Genomic DNA, 23,311 nt, shown 5'->3' with positions numbered 1-23,311 from the left:
CTGGAGTTTTATTTGGGTCTCCTGTGTTGGTGCAGGAACTCAAGACTTTAGACTGATCTCAATTGCTTTCCCAGGCCGCAAGCAGGGAGCTGGATGGGAAGTGGGGCCATGGGGATTAGAACCGGCACCCATATGGGATCCCAGTGCATGCTAGGCGAGGACTTTAGCCCCTAGGCTACTGTGCCAGGCCTGCCTGGCAGTATTTTTTATTGAGTACTGAACTGTGCTCAAGCACGCAATTACCTAAACACCTACCCCACGGCAAATGTTATCCAACATTTTCCACATCACAGCATATGATCAGCCTGGGAGCTGCAGCCACCATAGGTACTGCCCAGCCTGCCACCAGGAATAGCCTTTTAGGTAAATGATTAGAAGCTGGGCATTAGGGAAGCATGCTGCGTGTCCTTGATGACTGAACACTTTCTCAGAGTGCTTGTGGGAATTCATCACCACTTCAGGCAAAACACAGGCAGCATTCAATACACTGGGGTACCAACTGCAGTTCTAGCTGCTCCACCTCTGACCTAGCTCCTTGCTGATGAACCTGGGAAAGCAAGGGAGAACAGCTCAAGTTGCCAGGTCCATACATCTGAAGTGCGAGACCCTGAAGCTCTTGGCTTCCGGCTTTGGATTGGCCCAGCTCTGGCATTTCACCCATCTGAGCAGTGAACTAGTGGACAGATGTCTCTCTCTTTGTCTCTCCTTTTCTCTGTAACTGCCCTTCATATGAAATATTCGAAAAAAACTAAAAAGCACAGTCATTCTGGAAAACTAGGAACTATTTATGAATACAATTTTAGTTCTGAGTACACTCACAAAGAACTGAAAACATCACCTCTAGCTTGCCAAGTATGTTTTCTACAACCTTGGGGAGTACAGTGACATGGAGTAGCTCAGCTAACCACAGTACAGACACATGGTAACACTGCATCAAAAAGGCCAATCAAATCCCACTTTGCAATCCTACTAGGCAAAAGGCACTAAGAAACACAGTAGAAACTGGACAGGTCAAGCATTACATATTTAATGAATTCATAAAGGCATAAAACTGATTGTGAATCTATGTCATTTGAAACTTAGTGAAAAGAATTATGACTTTGCATTATATTATTTCTGTTATTGGCTTAGTAAATTAAAAATATCAAGAAGCAAAAAAAAATTCCACCATATAAGTAAAATTATTTATTTTCATAAATAAAAAGATAACTTATTATACAAATAACACCTTTAGCAGAAGTTACATCTTAGCTGTCACTGCTTGAGATGAAATGCAGTTAACACAAATTATTACATCTCTGTATAATCTTCACATAACTTCATTACATTTGATAATTTCCCCAAATCTCCAACGCCAAGCCAGAAAGCATTATATACGATGGGATAGGATATTTCAGTCACAAAGCATCATCTTTGCTGAGCCAACAGATTGTTTAATTACTGATTTAAAGTAATACCATGTTTACTGAGCTCTACAGAAGCACGGAGGATATTACATGTCTCCAGTTCATGTTTGGTAATAGAATCCACAAAAATGTCAATGTGAAAACATAGTAACTAGGTTAACACGCACTATTACCTAAGATAAATAAATCCTACAGGTGGAAAACATCTGTGTAGTACTGCGTAGTTGTTAGCGAACAGCTCACAGCAAAGACGACAATGGACTTTGTAATGGGCATCACACAAAAATCTGTGGAAATTTATTAAGTTATTTTTTCCTACAGACATCGAAATAAATCTAGAGTCCTGTTTGTTATTACTCCAGTTATTCTGGAAGCTGCAGCCTCAAATATCAGATATCATAATACAAGCAGCAATGAGCAAATCTGTACATTTACAAAAAAATCACCACACTGATTCTGTGTAGCTTTTCCTAAGGAGTGTCTCTACGAACTGTGAGCTACAATACAGAATGGAAGTAGTCATTCATCTGAACAACAGTGACTCAGACACACATAATCTATTCATCCTTCATAATGAAATATGTATTCTTATGTCAGAATTTTATGCAGCTTTCATTTATTTCTCACAGGGCTGCTCTGTGGAATCAACAGTTTATCATGTAACTAATCAGCATAGCACCTGGCACACAGCAAGCTCTCCATACACATTATTATTATCAATCTGTCCATTACAACAGGAAAACTAGCCAGTATGGCAGGAGAATCATCAAAAGAAGATAATCTCACAAATGCAGGACGTCTGTCATTGTTATTATGCCTCCACTATTTCCCAAATCTGCATATACTAATCTAATTCTTGGGATTACAATCTATTGTTCGGATTATACTGCATTTAAATTTATCCTCTAAATTTATGCTGTGGTCTACAGCCTAAAGCAATACAATCCCAAAGGAGCACTTGTATTAGAAAACCATATAAAACAATGTATACTGAAACAGGCAACAGTGGCGTTTTACTGTAACTGCTTTAACAAAGAGTTACCGGTGTAATTCAGGACAACCTACCTCATAAGCTTAGTTTCTTCTCTACATCATGCAAAATTTTACTTGAAAAAACACTTTCCATTCTCACTGTCTTCTTTTCCATAGAAACATTAACAGCTACTACAAAGTTCTTTCTCTAAGTAAAAAACTCATCAGAAAAGGTACTAGTAAAAATCAATTAGGGTTATTGAAACAAAATGAAACTCAGGGTTACAAGAATAGATATATGTTCTTATAAGACTCAACATACCTATAAACACAGATTTTCAAGTAAATTACAGATTCTAATCTATGTAAGGAATTTGCTACGAAGGTGCTCTGTCTTTAAGTCACAGTTTTTCTACCAGAAAAGATAAATGATTGAGAACATTTCAAGTCTACTAAAACTAGTAAAATGCTGAGAAAAAAAAACTCTTTGTTAAAAAATTTCCTATCATTCTTTTTTTGTCAAATAAGGAGGAACATAAATTTATCTTGTGAAAACATAAAAATATACCTAAATATGAAAACTACATGATTAGGGTCTATATCAACCTGAAATTATTACTACCCAGAGTTCAAAACAAGATCTACCCCAGTACACCCTTCCGAGGCACAAGAAAAACTTTCAAGTATTGTCCTGATTAAAAAGGAGAGTCTGGAAACAAAGCATGGAAACTTCTCCACTGTATTCAAAATCAAGAACATATAAACCGAAGGCTGGTTCCTTCTGAGTGGAATAATTACTCTACAAGCTCCAAAGAAATCATCTCAAGAAAACTGAGTGGAATTCCATGGTTCATGCTAGCTCGGTGTCTATCTTATCTCTAGAGTCTGTTAGGATAGGGAGCACCCAGTGTCCTTCTGAGGTTTGATATCTGGCTCTTTCACAGGTTTCACATCGTCTTCTGACTTGGGTTTGGCCTAGGGAGGAAGAAAAACAGCTAAGCTCAGGACGTAAACACTAGATCTTTTCTATCTCAGGCTTTTAAAAGTATGCTAGATGAAAAAAACACCGGGGTTAACAAGGCTATATTCTAGAAGCCACATGCTAATTTATTTTAATACATAATGTGAAGACAACATTTCATTTATGATGAAAACCAAAACTGGTGGACAAAAATTAAGCCACTCTTCTCCCAATTCAATGTTCTTTCTGAAGAGGGAGAAAAAGAACCTATGAATGCAAAACTTTAAAGTTTCAGTGTAAACTAGTACAGTAATAAGCTATTTTAGAGGCTTAACAGGATATTACAATAGCTATTTCAGTGTGATGTCAGGAAAGGAGTTATGACTGCAAATATTATTTTGTTAGTTTGAGCCAAAAATTACCACTTAATCTACATCTTGATTTATAACACCAAAATACACTTACATAAAAGTGAAAACAAACACATAAAAAGCATTCATTTTAGCCCTTAATTATTCATGGGATATTGAAATGAAGTCAAATCTTAAAATTACCTACAATATGCTAAACTGAAAACAGTATTGCTATGGCAACATAAACATGATCTTTTCACCTAAGCACTATAAACATGAATAATCTCTTCCTACAGTCTTTTTAAAAAAGAATGCATCGTCAAACTGAAGGGAAAAGATTGTGTTGAACACAACATCAATCCGTTTTGTAGACAAGAAGAAGACATTTCTGAAGGCCCAGATGTCTTGTCTCTGACAGTGTTCTTAACAGATCACACCAAGCACTGTAACCAACTAATTTAACATTTGACAAATACATTTTTCTATTTAGAGAAAAATATCAAAATGCTAAGTATCTTCGAAAAAATTTTAATTCACATATATTTATGCATAGTATAGTATGATGTTTCAATGTGTCCACAACTTATAACGATCAGCTGAGGGTAATGTGTATGTCCATCACCTCAAACATTCATTATTTCTTTGTTGTCGGGTACACTCAAAATCCTCTGTACTAGTTATTCTGAAATATTTAAATGCTATCAACCATAGCTACCCTCCTGTGCTATAGAACCCTGAAAGTTATTCGTCTTATCCAATTGCACCCATTTAAACTAACTTTAACGAATGGAAAGAATCAGCACATACACTGTCATCCTTGGGTCTCTTGGTGAGGTCAAAGGCAGCCAACGTCTCTGGTGTCCACTGAGTACTTGTAGGAGGAAATTCAAAAGGTACAGGTTCTACAAGACCATAATTTGCTTTGAGTTCCAGCTGCGGAGCTTCAGATGGAATTTTTTGAAAATAACTGTAAAAAGCAATTTAAATAGCAATTCATTCTTTTATTCAGTGACTATTTGAGTGCTTAATATATTCAAGGTCTTTTGGAGATAATAGCAATGTAATGATGAATGAGAGGTATTTGTGCTTCATGTACTCTGATGAATAGGTGAGAAAGTTAAGAAACTTCTCAGTCACAATGAAAGGTAACTGAAGCTATGAAGGATGGAGAATGCTACCATAAAATGGGCAATCAGCCCTGGCCTTAAGTATTCATTGACTATTTCCAAAGGAAGTGTATAGAGGTGAACTCGTGATATCTGAGGAATGATAAAGTCAACACAAACAGACACAGAATAGAAGGGAAAAATGTAGAGAGAGAAGTGGGACCAGACTGGATCTACCAACCGTACAAGTGGTAACTCAAAGTGTGAAAGATGCTGACTTAATCACGGGAAATGTTTAAAAGTACTAGGAAGAATTGCAAAACCTCATGCACCTGCTAAGTAGCTGAAATCAGACTGAGATGAAATCAGAGAGAGGTGAGAAGATACACGTCTCATACCAGAAAAACTAACAAGGAAACAAAGTTAACAGAAAATAGGATAGTGTGAGTGTCCTAATGATGACAGCTATATGCTAACACTTCATGTTTAAACTTTAAAACAGCTTTAATTCTTGGGCCCGGCAGCATGGCCTAGCGGCTAAAGTCCTCGCCTTGAAAGCCCCGGGATCCCATATGGGCGCCGGTTCTAATCCCAGCAGCTCCACTTCCCATGCAGCTCCCTGCTTGTGGCCTGGGAAAGCAGTTGAGGACGGCCCAATGCATTGGGACCCTGCACCCGCATGGGAAACCCAGAAGAGGTTCCTGGTTCCCGGCTTCGGATCGGCGCGCACCGGCCCGTTGCGGCTGACTTGGGGAGTGAAACATCGGATGGAAGATCTTCCTCTCTGTCTCTCCTCCTCTCTGTATATCTGACTTTGTAATAAAATAAATAAATCTTAAAAAAAAACTGCTTTAATTCTCATCAGCATAAGGAGAATTAAAAGCTAGGTCTTAGATGATTGAATTGATACCAATTTAAGCAGAAAGTTAGTGCTAAGCTGCAATACAATTAACGAGGATAGAGATCAACAGAAATGGAGATACCACTAGAATTACTAATATTCTTAGTATATGTGCTGCTGAAGCAAGCACACAAGAACTACTAATATTCTTATATACTTTAAGTATACACCATTAATATTACTAAAGTGACACTAGGTTGTACTCACATAAACCCATTTTCTCTCTGACATTTTTCAAGTGTATTCTTCACAAGGTTTCCAAGCTTCCTGAAGAACAAGTGTCCCGATGGTTTGACTGTTGGTCCAGGTCCTTTGGTTTCTCCATATTCTTTGCACAGTGCTTCTGCTTTTGCATAAACTACATGTGAAAGAGACATAAAGTTGTCTGAGCATAACTAATCATGCTTGCTTATACTCAAAAAGCTTTATGTCAGAGATAAGACTTACTGCTTTTTACCCAGAATAATAGTAATACTAGTAAAAAAATAACTGTAAAGTAGTTTTTATATGTTCTAGGTTTTACTCTTTTTTTCCAATCACCTTGACCCATTCGCATTCCCTTTTATGAACCAAGCAAGCCAAAACCCCTTCATTAAACCCCCCCGCCGCCACCCAACATGCCTTATACTCTGGTGAGAAAACTTATAAAAAGAACGCTGCTGTGCTGGCACAATGACTTACGTTTTTCTGCTTCTTGTAGAGACCTGATTGCTTCACCACATTTGTCACTAGCCAACAAAGTCTGACCATGGTAACAGTAAGCCTGATGAAAGAAATACATTTTTACTCATTCTCTTTTAAACTGCCTTTATTCATTGTTTGAAGCATCAATGCAATCCTGTATCTCTACTCAGGTAAGCGTTCCCCCATTTCTCTTGATACACAAGGCAGAAGCGCATCAAGACTTGTACCAAAATAGCCTTTTAACCATGTCCTGAGTAACCAAGTTACTTGTTGAAATTTAAAAACAAAACCAAAAACCAAACCAGAACCACAAAGATTATTGTACTCCCCCAGGGGAAGGAACAGGGTGGGTTCTGAGGTTAAGGACTAAGGCAGTTTCAAGAGAAATGTATCAGCTTGAAAGGTTATTTTTTAAACTTTACAACAGTACAAGGATTTACAGAGTAGCCTTGAAAACAAATGATAAGAAATAAAAGCATCTACTCAGAACTCAAAAAGTTTTTTTGGTTCTCTCCCACAATATTCAATCAGGAAAAGTAGGGTGAGTACAAAGGCTGGTAAGGGACTCATTAGTGATCCTTCACCTGTCAAGGAGACACATTCACTGCATGTCACATCTTAAGGTTAGCATGAGAAGTATCTTTCTCAGCCTAAAAGATGAGACAACTGAGAGAAATCTCATTCAATATGCAGTCTGAATGTGAGTTCTGAAGCAGACAGCAGCTCTCTTCTACAATTCTACATTATCTCTTTCTACTCACTCTATTCCACAATGGCTCCCTATCAATGCAGTTACTGAGAGCTCTCCATTCTTTGCAAAATGCTAATGAAAAGTGTGCTGAGATGAGAGCCCTGGCACACAAGGGACTGGACAATACTTTGCATTGATTTTCTAGGTTATAAATACTCACATAAGCTGTGTAGAAACACATTTTCAAGTGAAGATATTTTCTCCATTTAGCAGAGTATGCAGGCTCCAAACTGGATAAAGTATGATCTAAAGTTACATTTTAAAAAGCAAAATATAATTTTACCCTGCTTCACTTTCAGTTAATATGTTCTGACACTAACTCAAGAAAACTTAGTCAAATAAAATTCTTTGTTCAAACCATTTATTTCCCCAAACTGTATTTTAAGCCACATAGTAAGATTAACTTCAAGAACAGCTCTTTGATTTGTTGGTTCTTGTAACTTTAAGAAAAAATTCATGTAACAACATTCAAGTCAGAAACATGGAAAGCCCTCATATTTCATTTACTCCCTCATACATAAAACTTGTATAAAACACCCCCACGTAGCCTTCTGCCACTTTTCCAATTTACGTTTCATCGTCTTTGTCTAAGCTTTCATTTCCTTCATAAACTATAACCATTAAAAAAAAAAGTTTATTTAAAAGGCAGAGCAACAGGGAGAAACTGAAAAATCTTCTGTATGGTAATTCATTAGCCAAAGAAATGGCCAAAACAGCCAGATCAGGACCAGGTTGAAGCCTGGAGTCAGAGGCTTCCTCCTGTTCTCCCAGCTGAATGGCAAAGGCCTAAGAACCTGCTTGGGCAGTATCTTGCTGCCCTCCCAACAGGTAGCTGGATCAGGAGCAGAGCAGCTGAGACGTGTCTTGACGTGGGATGTGGGTGCCTTGAGGTGTAGCTTAACCACTGTATCCTAACACTGGCCTCCAAGAATTCTAAGAGCTGAGTAAAGGCAGCCTGTTACTCTTTGATGTGATAAACTTGGCTCTCGGTAAAATGTAGGAATGGTTCTTATATTCAAACTTAAGTCAAACTTGCTTTGTATTCTTTAGTAGATCCCAAATACCCACAGAATAAAATCCAAACATTCCAGACTTAGAAATCAATCCCTGATCTCACACATATACATTTTCCCAATCTTGATTCCTATCCCTCATCAGGTGTTTCAGCTAACAGCAACAGTGCACAGGTAAGGTCCCAGGACACACTAAGTTTTTCTTATCTCTGTACATACTAGAAATTGTTCTGATCCCATATGCCGAATTTTTAAGGGTGGGATACACAACCCATGGGTCATATAAAGTCTGCAAAATCATTTGGTTTGTGTCCTGCCAAAGCAACTGCAGGCAGGACAAGAAATTCAGGAAGTCTACAGCAGGTTAAGTTAAACTGATAATTTTATATGGCCTGTAAATGTTACAAACAAACAAATGACCTTTAGTGGAAAAAGGGTTCCTAACCCCGTAAAGCTTTCTAAAAGAATCTCTATTGATATTTAAAAATAAGGCTAAAACACAATCTCTCAAAAAAGCTTTCTTTGCTCTAGTCCATGTAGGTTGTTTCATTGCCGTAATGACTTACTTCATGACAAAATAATTTGATCATATATCTGCCTCATACTGTGAATCCATTTTATTTCTCTCTACTCAGCAATTAAAACAATAATGATCTCATAAACAGAAGCAAGCATGTTCCTAAAATAAGTGAATACAAAGGATAACAGGCTAACGAAAGGGAGACGTTCCATTCTGAATCTCCCACTTGACAGCAGTTGTGTTATAAATTAGTCATGCTGAGTCTCTAGACTTTTTTTAAAAAGTTGTATGGTTATTCAGTATGACAGTTTAAGAAGTATACTACTGGGCCCAACGGCATGGCCTAGCAGCTAAAGTCCTCGCCTTGAATGCCCTGGGATCCCATATGGACGCTGGTTCTAATCCCGGCAGCTCCACTTCCCATCCAGCTCCCTGCTTGTGGCCTGGGAAAGCAGTCGAGGACGGCCCAAGTGGGACCCTGCACCCGCGTGGGAGACCCGGAAGAGGTTCCTGGTTCCCAGCTTCAGATCAGCACGCACCGGCCCGTTGCGGCTCACTTGGGGAGTGAATCATCGGATGGAAGATCTTCCTCTCTGTCTCTCCTCCTCTCTGTATATCCGGCTTTCCAATAATAATAAATCTTTAAAAAAAAAAAAGAGAAGTATACTACTGACTTCTCCATTAGAAGTTAAGCAGCATATTAACTGAGATCAGGTTAACTATTTTTTATGTTCAACAAGCTAACTAAAATAATGGAAATACTGTTTTTCAATAATAAAATAATCTAAGGATTTTTATTTTGTTCCCTATTCATCCACAAGCAAGTAAATCTGAAAACTGAAAGTGTAATAGAATTTTAAACTCACCAGCTTTTTGATAGAAATTGGCTGTTTCATATGCCAAAGCAGCAATTAGTCCAGGCGCGTGTTTTAATTCAATTGCCCGAGCAATTGTTACTGTAACCAAATACAATAAAGTAAATGTATAAATTTATTTCTATGTATCCTACATGCAATTACAAAAGCAAAATACAATCTGATGGTGTTTTTGAATTTTCCTAGTCTGTTAAAAGTTGTAGCATGAAAAGTAACAGAAAGTATAGACACAAACAACAGAAAACACCAAGGTTTTTCATTTGATATCATTTCTTTAAATAAATTATTAGCCAATTACTAGCTCATCACAGTGATTTACTACCACAAAGCAGCATGAAATGGTAGAAAAAATACTTTCAGAGAACTGGAGTTTGAAATAAAAAATAAAAAGAAATTAAATCATCACACTATTCCCATCACTTCACGCCAGTGAAAAGCGAAGACTTCAAGGCAAGCTAATACAAATAGTGGGAGAGGAAAAAATAATGAGTGTGGTATTATGGGGTGAGCACAAGTTTATGCTATCAGAAATGGCATGAAGTAAAAATGTTCTTAAAAGGTCGTTTCTTACTGAGAATCAAGGCAAACACTACAGATAAAATCATGCCTCACTATAAATTTCTCAAAACCTGAAACTCAATTGCAGCTAATTCTGATTTTTTCAAAGAACCAATGCCAATATAGTCTTCCTTTAAAAAGAAAATCTTGCAACGTATCGAATACCTTCTTGAGCCTCAGCCTGACACTGGATAATATACGCATCTAGGAGCCGAGCCTCTAAATCCCTTCCCTTTTCTGCAGGTGTGATAAGTTTTGGCAGTTGACTTTCCTGAGGAAGAAAGAAAACAAAGAAGCCACATTTCATTTCAACCCATTGTTACAGATGAAGAAAATGGAAGTTCTGATACACTTGATTTGAGGGCTTGGCAGAAATTTAGGGAAAAATTTTAAAAAGTACAAAAAGGAACAAAGATAAACTCACACAAAATACCATAGTAAGAAGAAACCCAAAAATAAAACTTGGGTTATAACAGACTGTTTAATTTGTAAGCCACACCTTAATTTCACAAACTATTTAAATTGTAACCAAAATTTTCTTTTGCCTGAATTGTCCATTCACAATAATTAAAGATATAAAGAAGAAAAAAAAAACTCTTCCTCCCTGCCCCACCTAAGGCAGGACCACAGCTTCTCAATCCCTCTAAAGGCACCAGGTCACTCATATTTTATCATGGGAAAAAGCCAATGCTGGTCCCCAGGAAGGCCCTAGTAAATAGTGGTTTAATCAGAATGGGTGCAGGGACAATCTGACTGGAACACATTTTTCTTTCTTTCTCCTGGTTCCCTTCACATCTTGTACATACAATGTCATCAGGGTCCTCTTAGCACTGCACAGTGACGCTGAGCTCACAGTCACAAGCTCAGCTTAGTGGAATCATGACTGCTTCTGGCAACTGCAGCAGAACGGTACAATAACGGTAAGAGTCACCCATTTTTCTGCTTTGCTTTTTCCTCATTTTAGAAGAGACAAAAATGAGCAGCATATTACAGCTTGAATTTTCTAATTATAAGAATCATTGATGATTTTAATATCACAATGAAGACACTTAATGTCCAGTAACTGGCTGCACTCCTCAGTAAGGTAATTAACATGAGGAAAACACACACATAGATCTGCCAGTTCAACCTCAAGTAAGACTACATGAAGGGAAAAACTGTCGACGAGAACATGTGCTGGCTTCTTCCCTTGTCATTATTGCCGATACACAGAACAACCATTCACACAGCACTGACACTGAACTAGAGATGATTTAAAGTATGCAGGAGAGAGGATGTGCACCTATCACATGCAAATTCCATGCCATTTTATATAAAAGCTTGAACACAGAAAGTCAGGACCATGGAATCAATCCCCTGAGGATACCAAGGGACAACTTTATTAGCTCTTTTCATATAATCAAACAGTTCTTCACTCACTAAAACAGAAACAATGTGAAAATTATCTAAAAATTGATTTTTTTTTTTTACCTTTAAGTGCTTAAAAATCCCAGCCGCAATCTTCAGGCTTCGGTGGACATCTTTTGCTTCTTCTTCTGTTATGCTTAAAGAAAGGGGTCACACTAGTTTAGAGGATCAAACCTGTTTGCGGTATTAAAGCAACTAGTACTGTATCATAAAACCCAATTAGGCGATTCTGACAACCTTTTAACATAAGGTCATATGCACAGAGCAGGGGGGACCCCAGAGTGGAGCAGGAGGACAGGAGGAGGCTTGTATCCCAACCCTGCAGACTCCCAGATCCTCATCAAGGACTATATCCCAACTACCAACGAGAACACGGGAGCTGGAGTGCCCTCATAGGCCAAGAACTCTGAGGTCATCCATTCCCTATCGGATCTCCCACACGGGATGGAAGAAGCCCAGATCCTTCCTTATAGGAGCTAATGTCATCAGAACAACAGCCAGGATCCCTCAGTGGTCCTCAGAAACAGAAGAACAGTAAACTTCTTTCAGGACTTGGGAGAGGAGCTTTCTCTGGTCCTTACTTAGTTCCAACTTTGGATCCCCACCCTCTCTTGCAATGACCATCAGGGTCGCTCCAGAGCCCCCCACCCAAAAGAATTAGAGTAGATAGATAGAGACCAATAAGGAAAGCTTAGAACAGACAGGAAACAGTCAGCTTGGACTCACATATACCTTACCAGGTAGGACACAAAGATTAGTTACTCCTCACTAAGGTATTGAAGATTTCTCTGCACACCCCTCCTAAAAACTGTTCTGCACTTCAACTGTTGACATATGCCTTGTTAGAGTTATAAGCCTGTTTCAACTATCCTAAAATTCGTCAAGTTCAGTAAAAATCGTGCTTCAATACTATAAGTTGCTAAATACAAAAATGAAAATAGACACGAGACAGCTGAATAGTACCTTATAACCATTTTAAAGTGTATAGAAGCTGGTTGTATATAAACTAAAATCGAAATGTCAATGAAGTAGTCACAGGATGTAGTTAAGAACTTGCATTTTCTAACACACTGGTGACTCAATACCATGTCAATTAATTTCATGATGTTGTAAATTGTTGTTGAAGTTGTGCTGTGACTTTTCATTGGAGGGGATGATATTCTGCCAGTTCTATTCTCAGACCAGGGATGGTCTCCCAATGATACTGTTGAATTTATCTGGCCAATAAGATGCTAGATTCTATGCATGGTCCATGCCCGCAATGAAGGAAACATGACTGGATATGAACTGTACTACTGTAACAATGTAGAGGAATCCAACATGGGGGGAGGGCTTTTTGGAGGAGCTGGGGGAATCCCAAAGCCTATGAAACTGTGTTATAAAATGAAATTAAAAAGAAAGAAAGAAAGAAATCCAGAGAGTAGAATATGGAAGAATTAAGAGGATATCAGCTTTTCCCCATGACAGTCATAAAAAAAAAAAAAAAACCCAATTAGGAAATTGTGTTTTTGTCAGTTTCTCTTCCTTTAAAAAAAAAAAAATCTAAATTTGACACTTAAAAAGCAACAAAAGCAGATACTGAAAGAGAAAATACTACACATGAAAAAAAGCCTTGCCTATAGGTAGACAGAAATGCACTGCTTTCCTTCCAGCCATCCTATATATATAAAAAAGTATAAAATATTATACATTTAATATTTAGTTATCATTAAAACACATAAAGTAATAGCTGTTTCATGACCCCAGTCTTGCTTTAATCACCTTAATTTAGAGATAGCTTAATATCAGCATTTACAAATTCACTTCATTTTTAAATAGTTGCATGTTATTCTCACATACGAAATACTGTGCCAGTTTCAAATTGTTGCATACTTCAGCTATTATAAGTTACACTGTAATGTAGCAATTCTTTAATTCACAAAAACACATTTTTCACATGCTTATAGACCTTCCATATTTCTCTTTTTGATTGCCTGGTCATTGTCTTTTACTATTTTTAACTAACTTGGTAGTCTTTGTTGATTTGTAAGTATATACACTTTAAAAATAATTTATCACATACACTGCAATGTTTTTGACCAATCTTTTCCCTTTTTTCATTTTGTTTATGGTATTTATAGATAGTGAAATATTAAAATTTCTTCCCCTATGATTTCTTGCTTTGGAATCTTTAAAAAGCCTACAACAAAGTAAGATTAACCCCTATTCTCCTTAACACCACACTCTGTAATTCTAGTAGTTAAACCACTAACATTATGAGGCAATTTCTTGTTTCTCCAAAGTAGTTTTTAATCAACAGCCTAGACATTTTAATAATGAAGTACTATATATATGAAAAGTAACATATAAACATATGCCCCTTCCCTTTTAACTTACTTTTCTTTTCCAGCCAGTCTTGAAGCATACTTGGTATACCATAAAGCTACATTAAACCCCATGGAAATCAATTCAAACACAGCATCTTGCTGGGCACTGGAATTCAAAATACAATCATCAGATTCTGCTGCTGCATCAAGATGCTGGACATCAAAATCAAAACGACAGAATTGTATGTTAACGGCATATACAAAATGAATTTTATGTTTAATAAAGATGGGGAGACAGAATCCTCAAGTAATTTACAATGAATGGGTACATATAATGGCTCAGTATTGTACTACACCCATTTCATAATAAATATGGGATAAGTAATTCCTGAAATTCACTAGACACAAAGCAGCTTTAAAAACACAGGTTCCTGGGACTTCAATCTCTAGACAGAAAGTCTAGAAGGCAGCCCGGAATCTGTTGGCTGAAAACAATGCTAAGCAGAAGCAGCTTGCTGCTACATGCTATTACATAGCAGTAAATATAAATCCAGCATCCATGGCCTTCTCACTGTCCTGTAACCCCTTGTACAGGTATTTCAACCATCTCTTCTCTTCACTCTATTTTTTATAAAACATTATTTTTAAAGCAAATGAGAAAATAAATGGGCATGTTAGAAATTCAGTGTTTTTAAAAGATAAATTAAAAAAAAAATTAGGTCCACTATGAACTGTTTTCTGTTAAAATTTCCAGAGTAATGAAAAAGCTTTGAAGCTTTCAAGAATTGAAGAAACAGTACCATACGGAACAAAATAAACACTGTGAAACCAAAGTGTACAGAGCTGAAGACAGGTGGACTAATTAGCCACATCTGAATGATCCCATTAAAAATGAAAGCAGAGAACAAGACAGATCTGCTCAGCTTGACCTCAGCACACTGAAAATCAGGTATGGGTTCAAAATTCCCAAACCATTCTTCGTGTGTGAATCTAGGTAAAATCTGCAGTGATTATCTCAAAAATTTATATAATCTGGAAGAAACAAACTGTATTTTTACCAGAATTTAAGTTCAGTGTTTTAATTTCCTGAGAAGAGAAAATGTTGACCATACCTACACATTTCTTCTTCAAACACAGAGGCGATGAGTTACACGCTAGTTACATCTTTAAGAAAACTAGCTTCAATTTAGTGTTACATCATCATTGCTTACCTGGGAACCTGTCCTTGTAATGTATCAGTCCACTTGAAATTCTGAATATATCGTAACTTGCTTTCTTGAGTAGATCCATCCAATGAATTTATGAAACCTTTAAAAGGATTTAAGACAATCTGGTTTCAGAATATTTAGTGCTCTATTCAGAAATATTTTCAGGGGTCAGTGCCATGGCATATAGTATATACTTCTGCTTGTGGCACCAATATCCCATGTAGGTGCCGTTTTGTGTCCCAGCTGCTCCACTTCCGATCCAGCTCCCTGCTCTGACCTTGGAAAGCAGCAGAGGATACCCCAAGTGCTTGGGCCCCTGCTACCCAGCAGGAGACCTAGATGGAGTTCCAGGCTCCTGGCTTTGCCCTAGCCTAGCCCCAGCCATTGTGGTAGTTTCTCTCTCTCTCTTTCCCTCTCTAACTCAGCCTTTCCAATACAAATAAATAAATCTTTTAAAATAAAAAGAGAGAAAAAAATATTTTGAGACATTTACCTCTTAAGGTTTGGGTGAAAGCTTTTTTTTTTTAAGACTTATTTATTTTTCTTGGAAAGGTAGAGTTATAGAGAGGAGGAAAAACAGATCTTCCATTCACTGGTTCATTCCCAAATGATCACAAAGGCTGGAGCTGAGCCAATCTGAAGCCAAAAGCCAGAAGCTTCTTCTGATTCTCACACATGCAGGCAGGGTCCCAAGGCTTTGGGCCATCCTTGCTGCTTTCTTAGGCCACTGGAGCAGCCAGGACATGAACTGGCACTGATGTAAGTAGGGCCCCCATGCTTGCAAGAGAAGAACCAGCCAATTGAGCCATCTTGCCAGGCCCTGGGCGAAATTTCTAACTCAGGTTTCTTCTCCTATCCTAATCTAACATTTAATTTTCAGAACATCACAAAGACTGTATGTGATCATTGCATTCTCAGATTTCTTAAAATTAAGCATACCAAAGAATATAGCCTTTAAAAAAACCAACGATATAGAAGTCGACAGAGATAACTAACCTTGTAAAAGTGAGAAATACAAATCTGCTGCATTCTTCATCATTTCTGGATTACAGCTTAAATCAGTGAACAGTTCAAGGAGTCTTGCTCTGGATGATCTCAGCTCACTTCCAGGAGAAAGATGAGATTCATAAGAACAATTACAAAGAAACCATGTAAAAATACCATGTTTCAACATACAAGCTTCCCAGCACCACATACCCTTCCCCACATACTGTTTCTAAGTTATTACCATGTGTACAGGAATAACTTAGATTCAGTCTAAAAAAGATAAATAAGTTTCTAATTGCAATTGTTTTTAAAATTGTACCGAAATAAACCCAATCCAATCAGGGGTAAATCACAGATATAATCATGTAATAAAAATACACAATTTTAACTTAAAAAATCAAACTGCACATATTTACGATATGGAGAGGAATTATGAATAAGTTTAGCTAGGTAACAAAAGTGCTTTGAAAAATTAAAATGTAAGCTTAGTTTAATATTAGCATCTACTTAAATTTCCAAATTACACATTAAACAAAGTAATAAAATATGTTATTAGGTGAGAAGTCATATTAAAAAAGACATTGCATTCTGTAATTCAAAACACACATGAAAAATATATAAAAACAGTTGTCTTGAAACTGCTTTGTCTCCATTCACTTTTGCTTCTCTGCAGCAATAAATAGAAACAAATCTGCTAAAAAAAAAATCTATTTTTCCTTCCTGAAATCCTTGCCTCCCAGGACTCCATTAACACTGAATTTTGCAGCCACTCCTTTCATCTCTACAAGTTTCTTCTTTATTTACTTTTTTATTTTAAGGAAGTTTTTTTTTAAAGATTTATTTCATTTTTATTGGGAAGGCAGATATACAAAGAGGAGAGACAGAAGAAGATCTTCGTCTATTGATTCACTCCCTAAGCTGCCACAAAGGCTGGAGCTGCACAGATCCAAAACCAAGAGCCAGCAGCTTTCTGGGTCTCCCAGGTGGGTGCAGGGTCCCAATGCTTTGGGCCGTCCTCGACTGCTTTCCCAGGCCACAAGCAGGGAGCTGGATGGGAAGTGGAGCTGCCGGGATTAGAACTGGCGCCCATATGGGATCCTGGCATGTGCAAGGCGAGAATTTTATCCGCTAGGCTACCACACTGAGCCCTCTTCTGTATTTTAATGTGGATTTCAAAACTCAGACTACATGGTCAACGACCGAAGACTCCTGAAATGGGTGTACGTAACTGAATCTAAGCATCATGAGTAATAACTGCACACTCAGAATTTATATTCACCTTAAAATTATAGCATTTGGAAAAAAAAAATGTTACCTTGGAAAACAGCTAATTTAGGTTCTTTACTTAACAAATTACAAATCAGTTAAGGTACCTCTCTACTGCTACAGATAAACAGCTAAATTTGGGCCAAAGTCTGGGAGTCGAGATTGACAGATTACACCCTGCAGCCTGTTTTTGAACAGGATTGCTCAGCCCTCAAACTGAGAATGGGTGTCACATCTTTAAAGAGATATGAGTAAACAAAGAATAGCAGTAGTCCTGTATGCGGTCCACAAAGCCTAAAATACTTACTATTTCACTATTAAAAGAAAAAAACACCTTACTGACCTGGGGTTTGAAATAACACACCAATGTTCCTCTCTTTTGCTTCAAACCACATCTTCCCACAGATGCAGTAACCCTCCTCGTTTTCTTTGTACTGTTCCCACCAATGTCTGAATATCTTCTGTCTCCCACACTGTGAATCCTTTTCAATCTCCCAGAGCAAATGTGCTAGTCACGCTACTTAATTCCTGCTTTCAAATAGCTCTTTCATTTTTGGTCTCTGCCAAACCGTTCTACTCACTATCCTTAGAACCAGGGTTTTTCCCAATAGAAATCATTTCTTCCTTTTCCGTCTACCTACATCAGAGATCCCTAAATACTTTCTGTAAAGGTTAGGACCGTTGCATATTCTGGGCTTTGCAGGCCACTATTCAACTTTGCCATTGCAAAGTGATTGCAGGCAGCCATACATAAACAAACATGAGGCTGCCTTTGTTCCAGCAAAATCTCACTGATAAAATAAGCAGTGGGAACGAGCACTTGGTATTCCTTGAGATGTCAGTGCTTCATACTGGAGTGTCCGTCAAGCCCCAGCTCCACCTCTACTGTTAACTTCCTGCTGATGTGCACCCTGGGAAGAAAGAGCAGAAGACTCCAGTATCCGGGTTGCCACCACCCACATGTGAGACCCAGACTGAATTCTTACATCCTGACTTTAGCCTGGCCTAGCCGTGGCTATTCAGCCTTTTGGGTAGTGAACTGGTGTATGGGAGATCTCTCTCTGCTCTGTCTCTCTGCCCTTCAAATAACTGAAAAAAATATCAGTGAGTGAGACCTGTGGGATGTAGTCTGTCAAATCATATGGGATCTAAGCCATTCAATTTATTTATATGCTGGCTCAAGTTCACTCTCTTGTGTAAAAATGCTGAAGATCATTTTAACTTACAGGGAACTCTCCTGCTCTGAACTCAGTGAATTTACTAGATGGACAATTTATAATGTTCATATATTACTTTATGAAATTAAATGATTGTATTTAGACATAATATATAGCCTAACTCTTCTATTGTGATTGCTTTGGCCTCCCTGGGACCTGTTTGCTCATCTAAAATTGAGGACCCTGACCTAGGTGACTGCCAAAGTTTAAATAGTCCTTGATCGCATTTTACCTAACATTTAAGTACATATGGAGTCTAACGTTAGGGACAGAGTTATACACTTTTGAATAGCTCACACAACCTACAAAGTACCTTGATATAAAAGTGACCCAATCAGTATTTGCTGAGATTGACTAAAACTTACTTGCAGATTTTTGAAGCAGGAGGGCCAGTGATTACACTGTAGTAGTTAAAAGACACAGGTGCTGTGGCTTTTAATGGGTTCCTATGAAACCAGTGTGTCATCTTCTCCAGATGTTTTCTATGGACAAAAATATGTAAGTACAAATTAAAAAACATTTTAACATTGTAAATAGTATAGGACAAGTAAAAGATTACTACAGAATACATATATCCTGTATATAAAGCATAATTTTTTTTAAAGATTTATTTATTTTTATTGCAATGTCAGATATACAGAGAGGAGGAGAGACAGAGGAAGATCTTCTTCCCATTGATTCACTCCCCAAGTGGCTGCAATGACCAAAGCTATGCCGGTCTCCCACACAGGTGCAGGGTCCCAAGGCTTTGGGCCGTCCTCGACTGTTTTCCCAGGCCACAGGCAGGGAGCTGGATGGGAACCGGCGCCCATATGGGATCCTGGCACACGTAAGGCGAGGACTTTAGCTGCTACACTATCACGCTAGGCCCTAAAGCATAATATTTTTACCACAAGTCAATTTTGTTTAATAGTCTACCTACGGTAACCCATGTTTAGATCAGGTCTATAAAAACAGCATTTGGAATTCTGTCCTCAGTAAATTCAATGCTAAATATATGAGAGTATTAAGAGGAGGAAGCTCTGGTGTTCCACTGCACAGTAGGGCAATTACACATAACGACAGCATACTGTGCACGTTCGTAAAAAACAAACACACTCACAGAGCTGTAAGACAAAATTTGAAGGTTTTCATCACAAAGAAAGGGTGTTTGGGTTGACAACTGTGTTTATCCTGATTTGGACATTATCTAACATATTGAATATCTCATGAAAATGCACAATCTCTATATGTTAAACAATATGCAGACAAAAATATATTCTAGACCAGTAAAATTTAACATTCATAGCAACCACTGTGGGGCGGTGTGTTAAATGCAGATCCTAATTCCACAGCCTAAAACAGAACCTGAAATGCTAATGTAGGTCCCAGGTTCCACTTTGTAGAAGCCAAATGCTAGGTGTGGTTAAACAGCTTCAAGAGACTCGTGCGCTGACCAGCTGAATGCAATTTCCAAAACAAGTTCAAACAGGGACTTGCATGTACAGTGCTGAGGTGACGTGAGGCTTTAAGTTACTCTATTTTCTCACATTAGGTCATGTCAAGGACTGGTTATAGTGTATCCCCATGATAAAAACTATTGTCATAAGGCAACTAATAATCACTAATTTTCATAATAAATAGCACAATATTAACATCTATCATAGAAACATTAACATGTGAAAAACTACCTTAGTGAAATGACAACTTAAAAAAAAATAAGCTACCATATCTTCAAGTCTTTAAAAAAAAAAAAAACAAGATGCACTATATGGTCTCTTGCCCCACCCCGCAAAAAAATCCCTGGGCAGGCAGGGCAGATAAAACAGGAAAATCTAGCCAAAGAACCAACTATGGTTCTTTGTAGCTATTCCAGGAAATCATACCGAAGAAATTCTGTTCAAGTTTACTTAACTCATTAAGTGACACATTTTCAAAGTTACCGTAAGTGGTATCCTTACTGCTCAATTTGTCTTTCTAAGGGTGCTACATATAGGGCAAGGGCCTATATTGGGTTAAGTTGAAGGCTTTACACACGGTTGTCAACAGAAATATTTGAGCTACGTGGTCTATCAAATAACAGAGTTCAGCAACTTCCTTATATTTACTCATTCATGACAAAACCAGTTTGTGGGAAGACGCAGTGTTTAACGATGAGAACGCATCGTACACTCGGTGACATTGTGACAGGTTCATTTATGGCTCAAACGCTTAGCAAGTCCTTTTAGAAAGTATCCTCTAGCGTCTTGCACATTTATAGGGCAGAGAAGGCACCCCCACACACACACATACCAACCGCGCCTTCCAGATAATCACACACTCTGCGCCCGATCCTGTCCAGGAGGATTTTTTTTACAAATACTTCTGCTAGGACGGTCTCCCACTTTCTTGATGCAGGTACAAAGGGGGAAGGGGCGAGTACAGTGTTCTCCACTCCTGCCTCACCTCCCCCCTCCTCAGCCCGCAACCCGAGTTGTAAGGAATGCTGCGGATGGGGGTGGAAGAATGCTGCCAGTCCCGACAGGTGCCACGGTGCCTTCACAGCAACCACCACACTGGAACGGAGACTGCCGCCTACCCCGCCTCCACAGGCCTACTCAAAGTCCCGACAGGGCACCCCAGCTCCCGAGGCGCCAGGTCCCCCAGAACCTACCTGAGCCCAGCTCCCAGTTCACTTCCTGTTTACCAGCCGGTCTCTTCCCTGCCCGCTCCGTACAAGGCGCCGGGCGGTGACAGGCGCATGCGCCCAGCCCTCCGTTTCCCAATGGGCGTTTTTTGGGAAGGCCGACTATCGCCCCAACCAACGACGAACCCCCAAACACTCCTTTTAGATCACAGAATCAGCTCTCCAACTGTCAGGGGAGCTGCAGGGAAGTCTAGAAAACTTAGCTGCTAATGCCACTGGTCACGGGGATCAATACGGCTTTTCTTTCCTTTGTCTCAAGGCATCAGACTTTTAAACCACCGTCTCGGGATCTAGGGAGATGCGTGGAAAAGGGGGTGATCCTATTGCTAGGGCCTCCAGGGAAACCACGGGGAGAGGGCTACAGCCTCCTAACGTACTTACTGGAGGATGTCTCAGAGTCTGTCAGCAGTGCTTCTAAGGAAAGGTCGTGCTGTAGTCCACAAGCGAGGAAAGGAGGGAGTCGGTGAACCGAGACTACTCAACTAGACAGGAAGCCAGGCCGGCGCCGGGACACAGTCACGTGGGCCGGCGGCCATGACAGCTACCGAGGTGGAGCGCTAGCGGCCTTGGGTGGCGGGTGGCTTCTCTCCTCAGCACGCTCTGTCCCTCAGCCCTTTGGAATGGCTCCTCCCTGGTCGTCCGCTCGTGGGCTGCGACCCCAAACTCTCAGAGCAAAGGGCAGCGCTGGCCAGGCCTTGCGAGCCGAGGAAGGACGCCGCGCTAGCGATGGCGGCCCCCAGTGGGAACGGGGCGGCCTCAACGTGACGCGGAGCGGGGCGTGGGAGGCGGGCCCGCGGGGGCGGGGCGGCCGCCTCGGAGCCGCAAAGTTTGGCTGTGGCGGCAAATGGGCTTGGGCGGCTCCTCGGCGGGTGGCGGTGGTGACCGTAGCGCTTCCTCCTGGCCCTGTTAATGTCGGGGCCAGGCCCGGGGAGGATGGCGCCCTAGAGCCCGGCCTCGCTGGGGCAGGGGCGGGAGGGTTTATACGGGGTGGGGCCCGGCCATGTCGGAGGTGACCCGGAGTCTCCTGCAGCGCTGGGGCGCCAGTTTGAGGAGAGGCGCCGACTTCGATTCTTGGGGCCAGCTGGTGGAGGCGATAGACGAGTATCAGATGTGAGTGACTAACGGCGGGAGCGGGCCAGACCGGCTGCCGTCAGCCGCCTTCTCCCCATCCCCCCCATTTCTGTCGGCGTCCCTTGTGCCCCCCGTGGCTGCAGCCAAGGCTTCCCGGGGTGGGGCCCCGCAGCCCCTGGGCCGGGATCCCCCCACCCCGGGTCCTCCGGCTCGGGCGTCTGCGTCTAACCCTTCTCTCGCACTCTGCAGCCACAGGACCGGTTCCATTCAACAGGTAGCCTTCTTGGTCCGGGCTGCCGCCCCGCTTAGTTCCTTCCCCTTGGCTCACGGGGCTGCCCCGTTCGCAGCCAGTTTCCTTTCCGCTTCTCCTCCACCTCCCCCATGGGGTTATTGGGGTGGCTACCCCTAAATTTCGCGTCTGAAACCTCTGAAGAGCCCTAAGTGTGCTCTCTGCCCACGTCTCGGGGATGGGTGGCCTTGCCGTGTGGGTGTCTTTCTTTTTTCATGTGCGGGAGAGGAGGGAGTTGGTGGCGGTCGAGGGGGACAGGGATGCTCCCGGGAAGCTACGAGGGCCAGGGATGTCTTTCCTGCCAACCAGAAAGGGTCCCCTGTCGCGCCCCTTCTCCACCCTGTGTCTGGAGAGCCCTGTTTTCACAGTTCCACCTCGATTTCGTTTCGGTTTCTGGGACTGTTATTTGCTAAGGCTGATGAGTCCCACCCACCCCCTCGCTTGCTTGCTTTGGGTGGAGTCCTCGCAGGATGTGAACCGAAGAGAGCAGAATGAATTCAGACTGCGCACGGGAGCCACCACTCCCTCCCAGGCGCCCTCCTGCTTTTCCTGTGTCTGATGTATAGCCGCAGGGTACACGTGAGCACCGTTTGCGCTGTTTTCACCTCAAAATTTAATGATTCCCCCCCCCCAAGTTAAAAGACAAAATTTATGGTTATATAAATTCTTGCTTCTTTTCTTGAACGTTTTACTGAACGTGGGAATTACCTCCGTAAATGTTACTATTTGCAAACTGTTGCCATTAATTCGCTGGTTCAAAGCAAGTTATCATTGTTTGAGGTTCAGTGAGTGTGA

General features: G+C 40.3%; 2 protein-coding genes across 4 annotated transcripts in view; one reads left to right on the top strand and one right to left on the bottom strand.

Moving 5' to 3' along the window:
- Window positions 1-3,103: 3,103 nt before the first annotated feature.
- On the bottom strand, window positions 3,104-21,669 carry BROX (BRO1 domain and CAAX motif containing). Of its 2 annotated transcripts, none has more exons than XM_012929996.3 (13): window positions 21,538-21,669; window positions 18,857-18,973; window positions 16,018-16,124; window positions 15,025-15,121; window positions 13,884-13,979; window positions 11,571-11,643; window positions 10,266-10,371; window positions 9,534-9,623; window positions 7,295-7,380; window positions 6,381-6,462; window positions 5,907-6,057; window positions 4,500-4,659; window positions 3,104-3,353 (listed from the first exon to the last, which is right to left on the bottom strand). In XM_012929996.3, the coding sequence occupies exons 2-13, from the start codon at window positions 18,955-18,957 to the stop codon at window positions 3,267-3,269; spliced, it is 1,236 nt and encodes a 411-aa protein (XP_012785450.2). In that variant the 5' UTR covers window positions 18,958-18,973; window positions 21,538-21,669; the 3' UTR covers window positions 3,104-3,266. The 2 variants fall into 2 exon arrangements, with proteins under 2 accessions (XP_012785450.2, XP_058525186.1); XM_058669203.1 differs by having other exon boundaries at window positions 21,534-21,656.
- Window positions 21,670-22,133: 464 nt separating this feature from the next.
- The window catches only part of AIDA (axin interactor, dorsalization associated), a 40,469-nt gene continuing 39,291 nt past the window's right edge, over window positions 22,134-23,311 (top strand). For both annotated transcript variants that reach the window (XM_058669205.1, XM_004578621.3), the window contains exon 1: window positions 22,134-22,266. In XM_058669205.1, the coding sequence (XP_058525188.1) occupies window positions 22,157-22,266 (110 nt within the window). In that variant the 5' untranslated portion in view covers window positions 22,134-22,156. The remainder of the gene's footprint in view (window positions 22,267-23,311) is intronic.

The sequence above is a fragment of the Ochotona princeps genome, chromosome 10 (genome assembly GCF_030435755.1).
Source record: "Ochotona princeps isolate mOchPri1 chromosome 10, mOchPri1.hap1, whole genome shotgun sequence".
NCBI classification, from domain to species: Eukaryota; Metazoa; Chordata; class Mammalia; order Lagomorpha; family Ochotonidae; genus Ochotona; species Ochotona princeps.
This window is presented reverse-complemented; position numbering and strand designations above follow the sequence as displayed.

Coding starts and splice junctions, on each gene's coding strand:
- BROX (XM_012929996.3), bottom strand. CDS start 18,957: ATGACACACTGGTTTCATAGGAACCCATTAAAAGCCACAGCACCTGTG. Junction 10,372..11,570: donor GGATTTTTAAGCACTTAAAG/GTAAAAAAAAAA, acceptor TTTCTTCCTCAG/GAAAGTCAACTGCCAAAACT. Junction 7,381..9,533: donor CAATTTCTATCAAAAAGCTG/GTGAGTTTAAAA, acceptor ATGTAACTTTAG/ATCATACTTTATCCAGTTTG.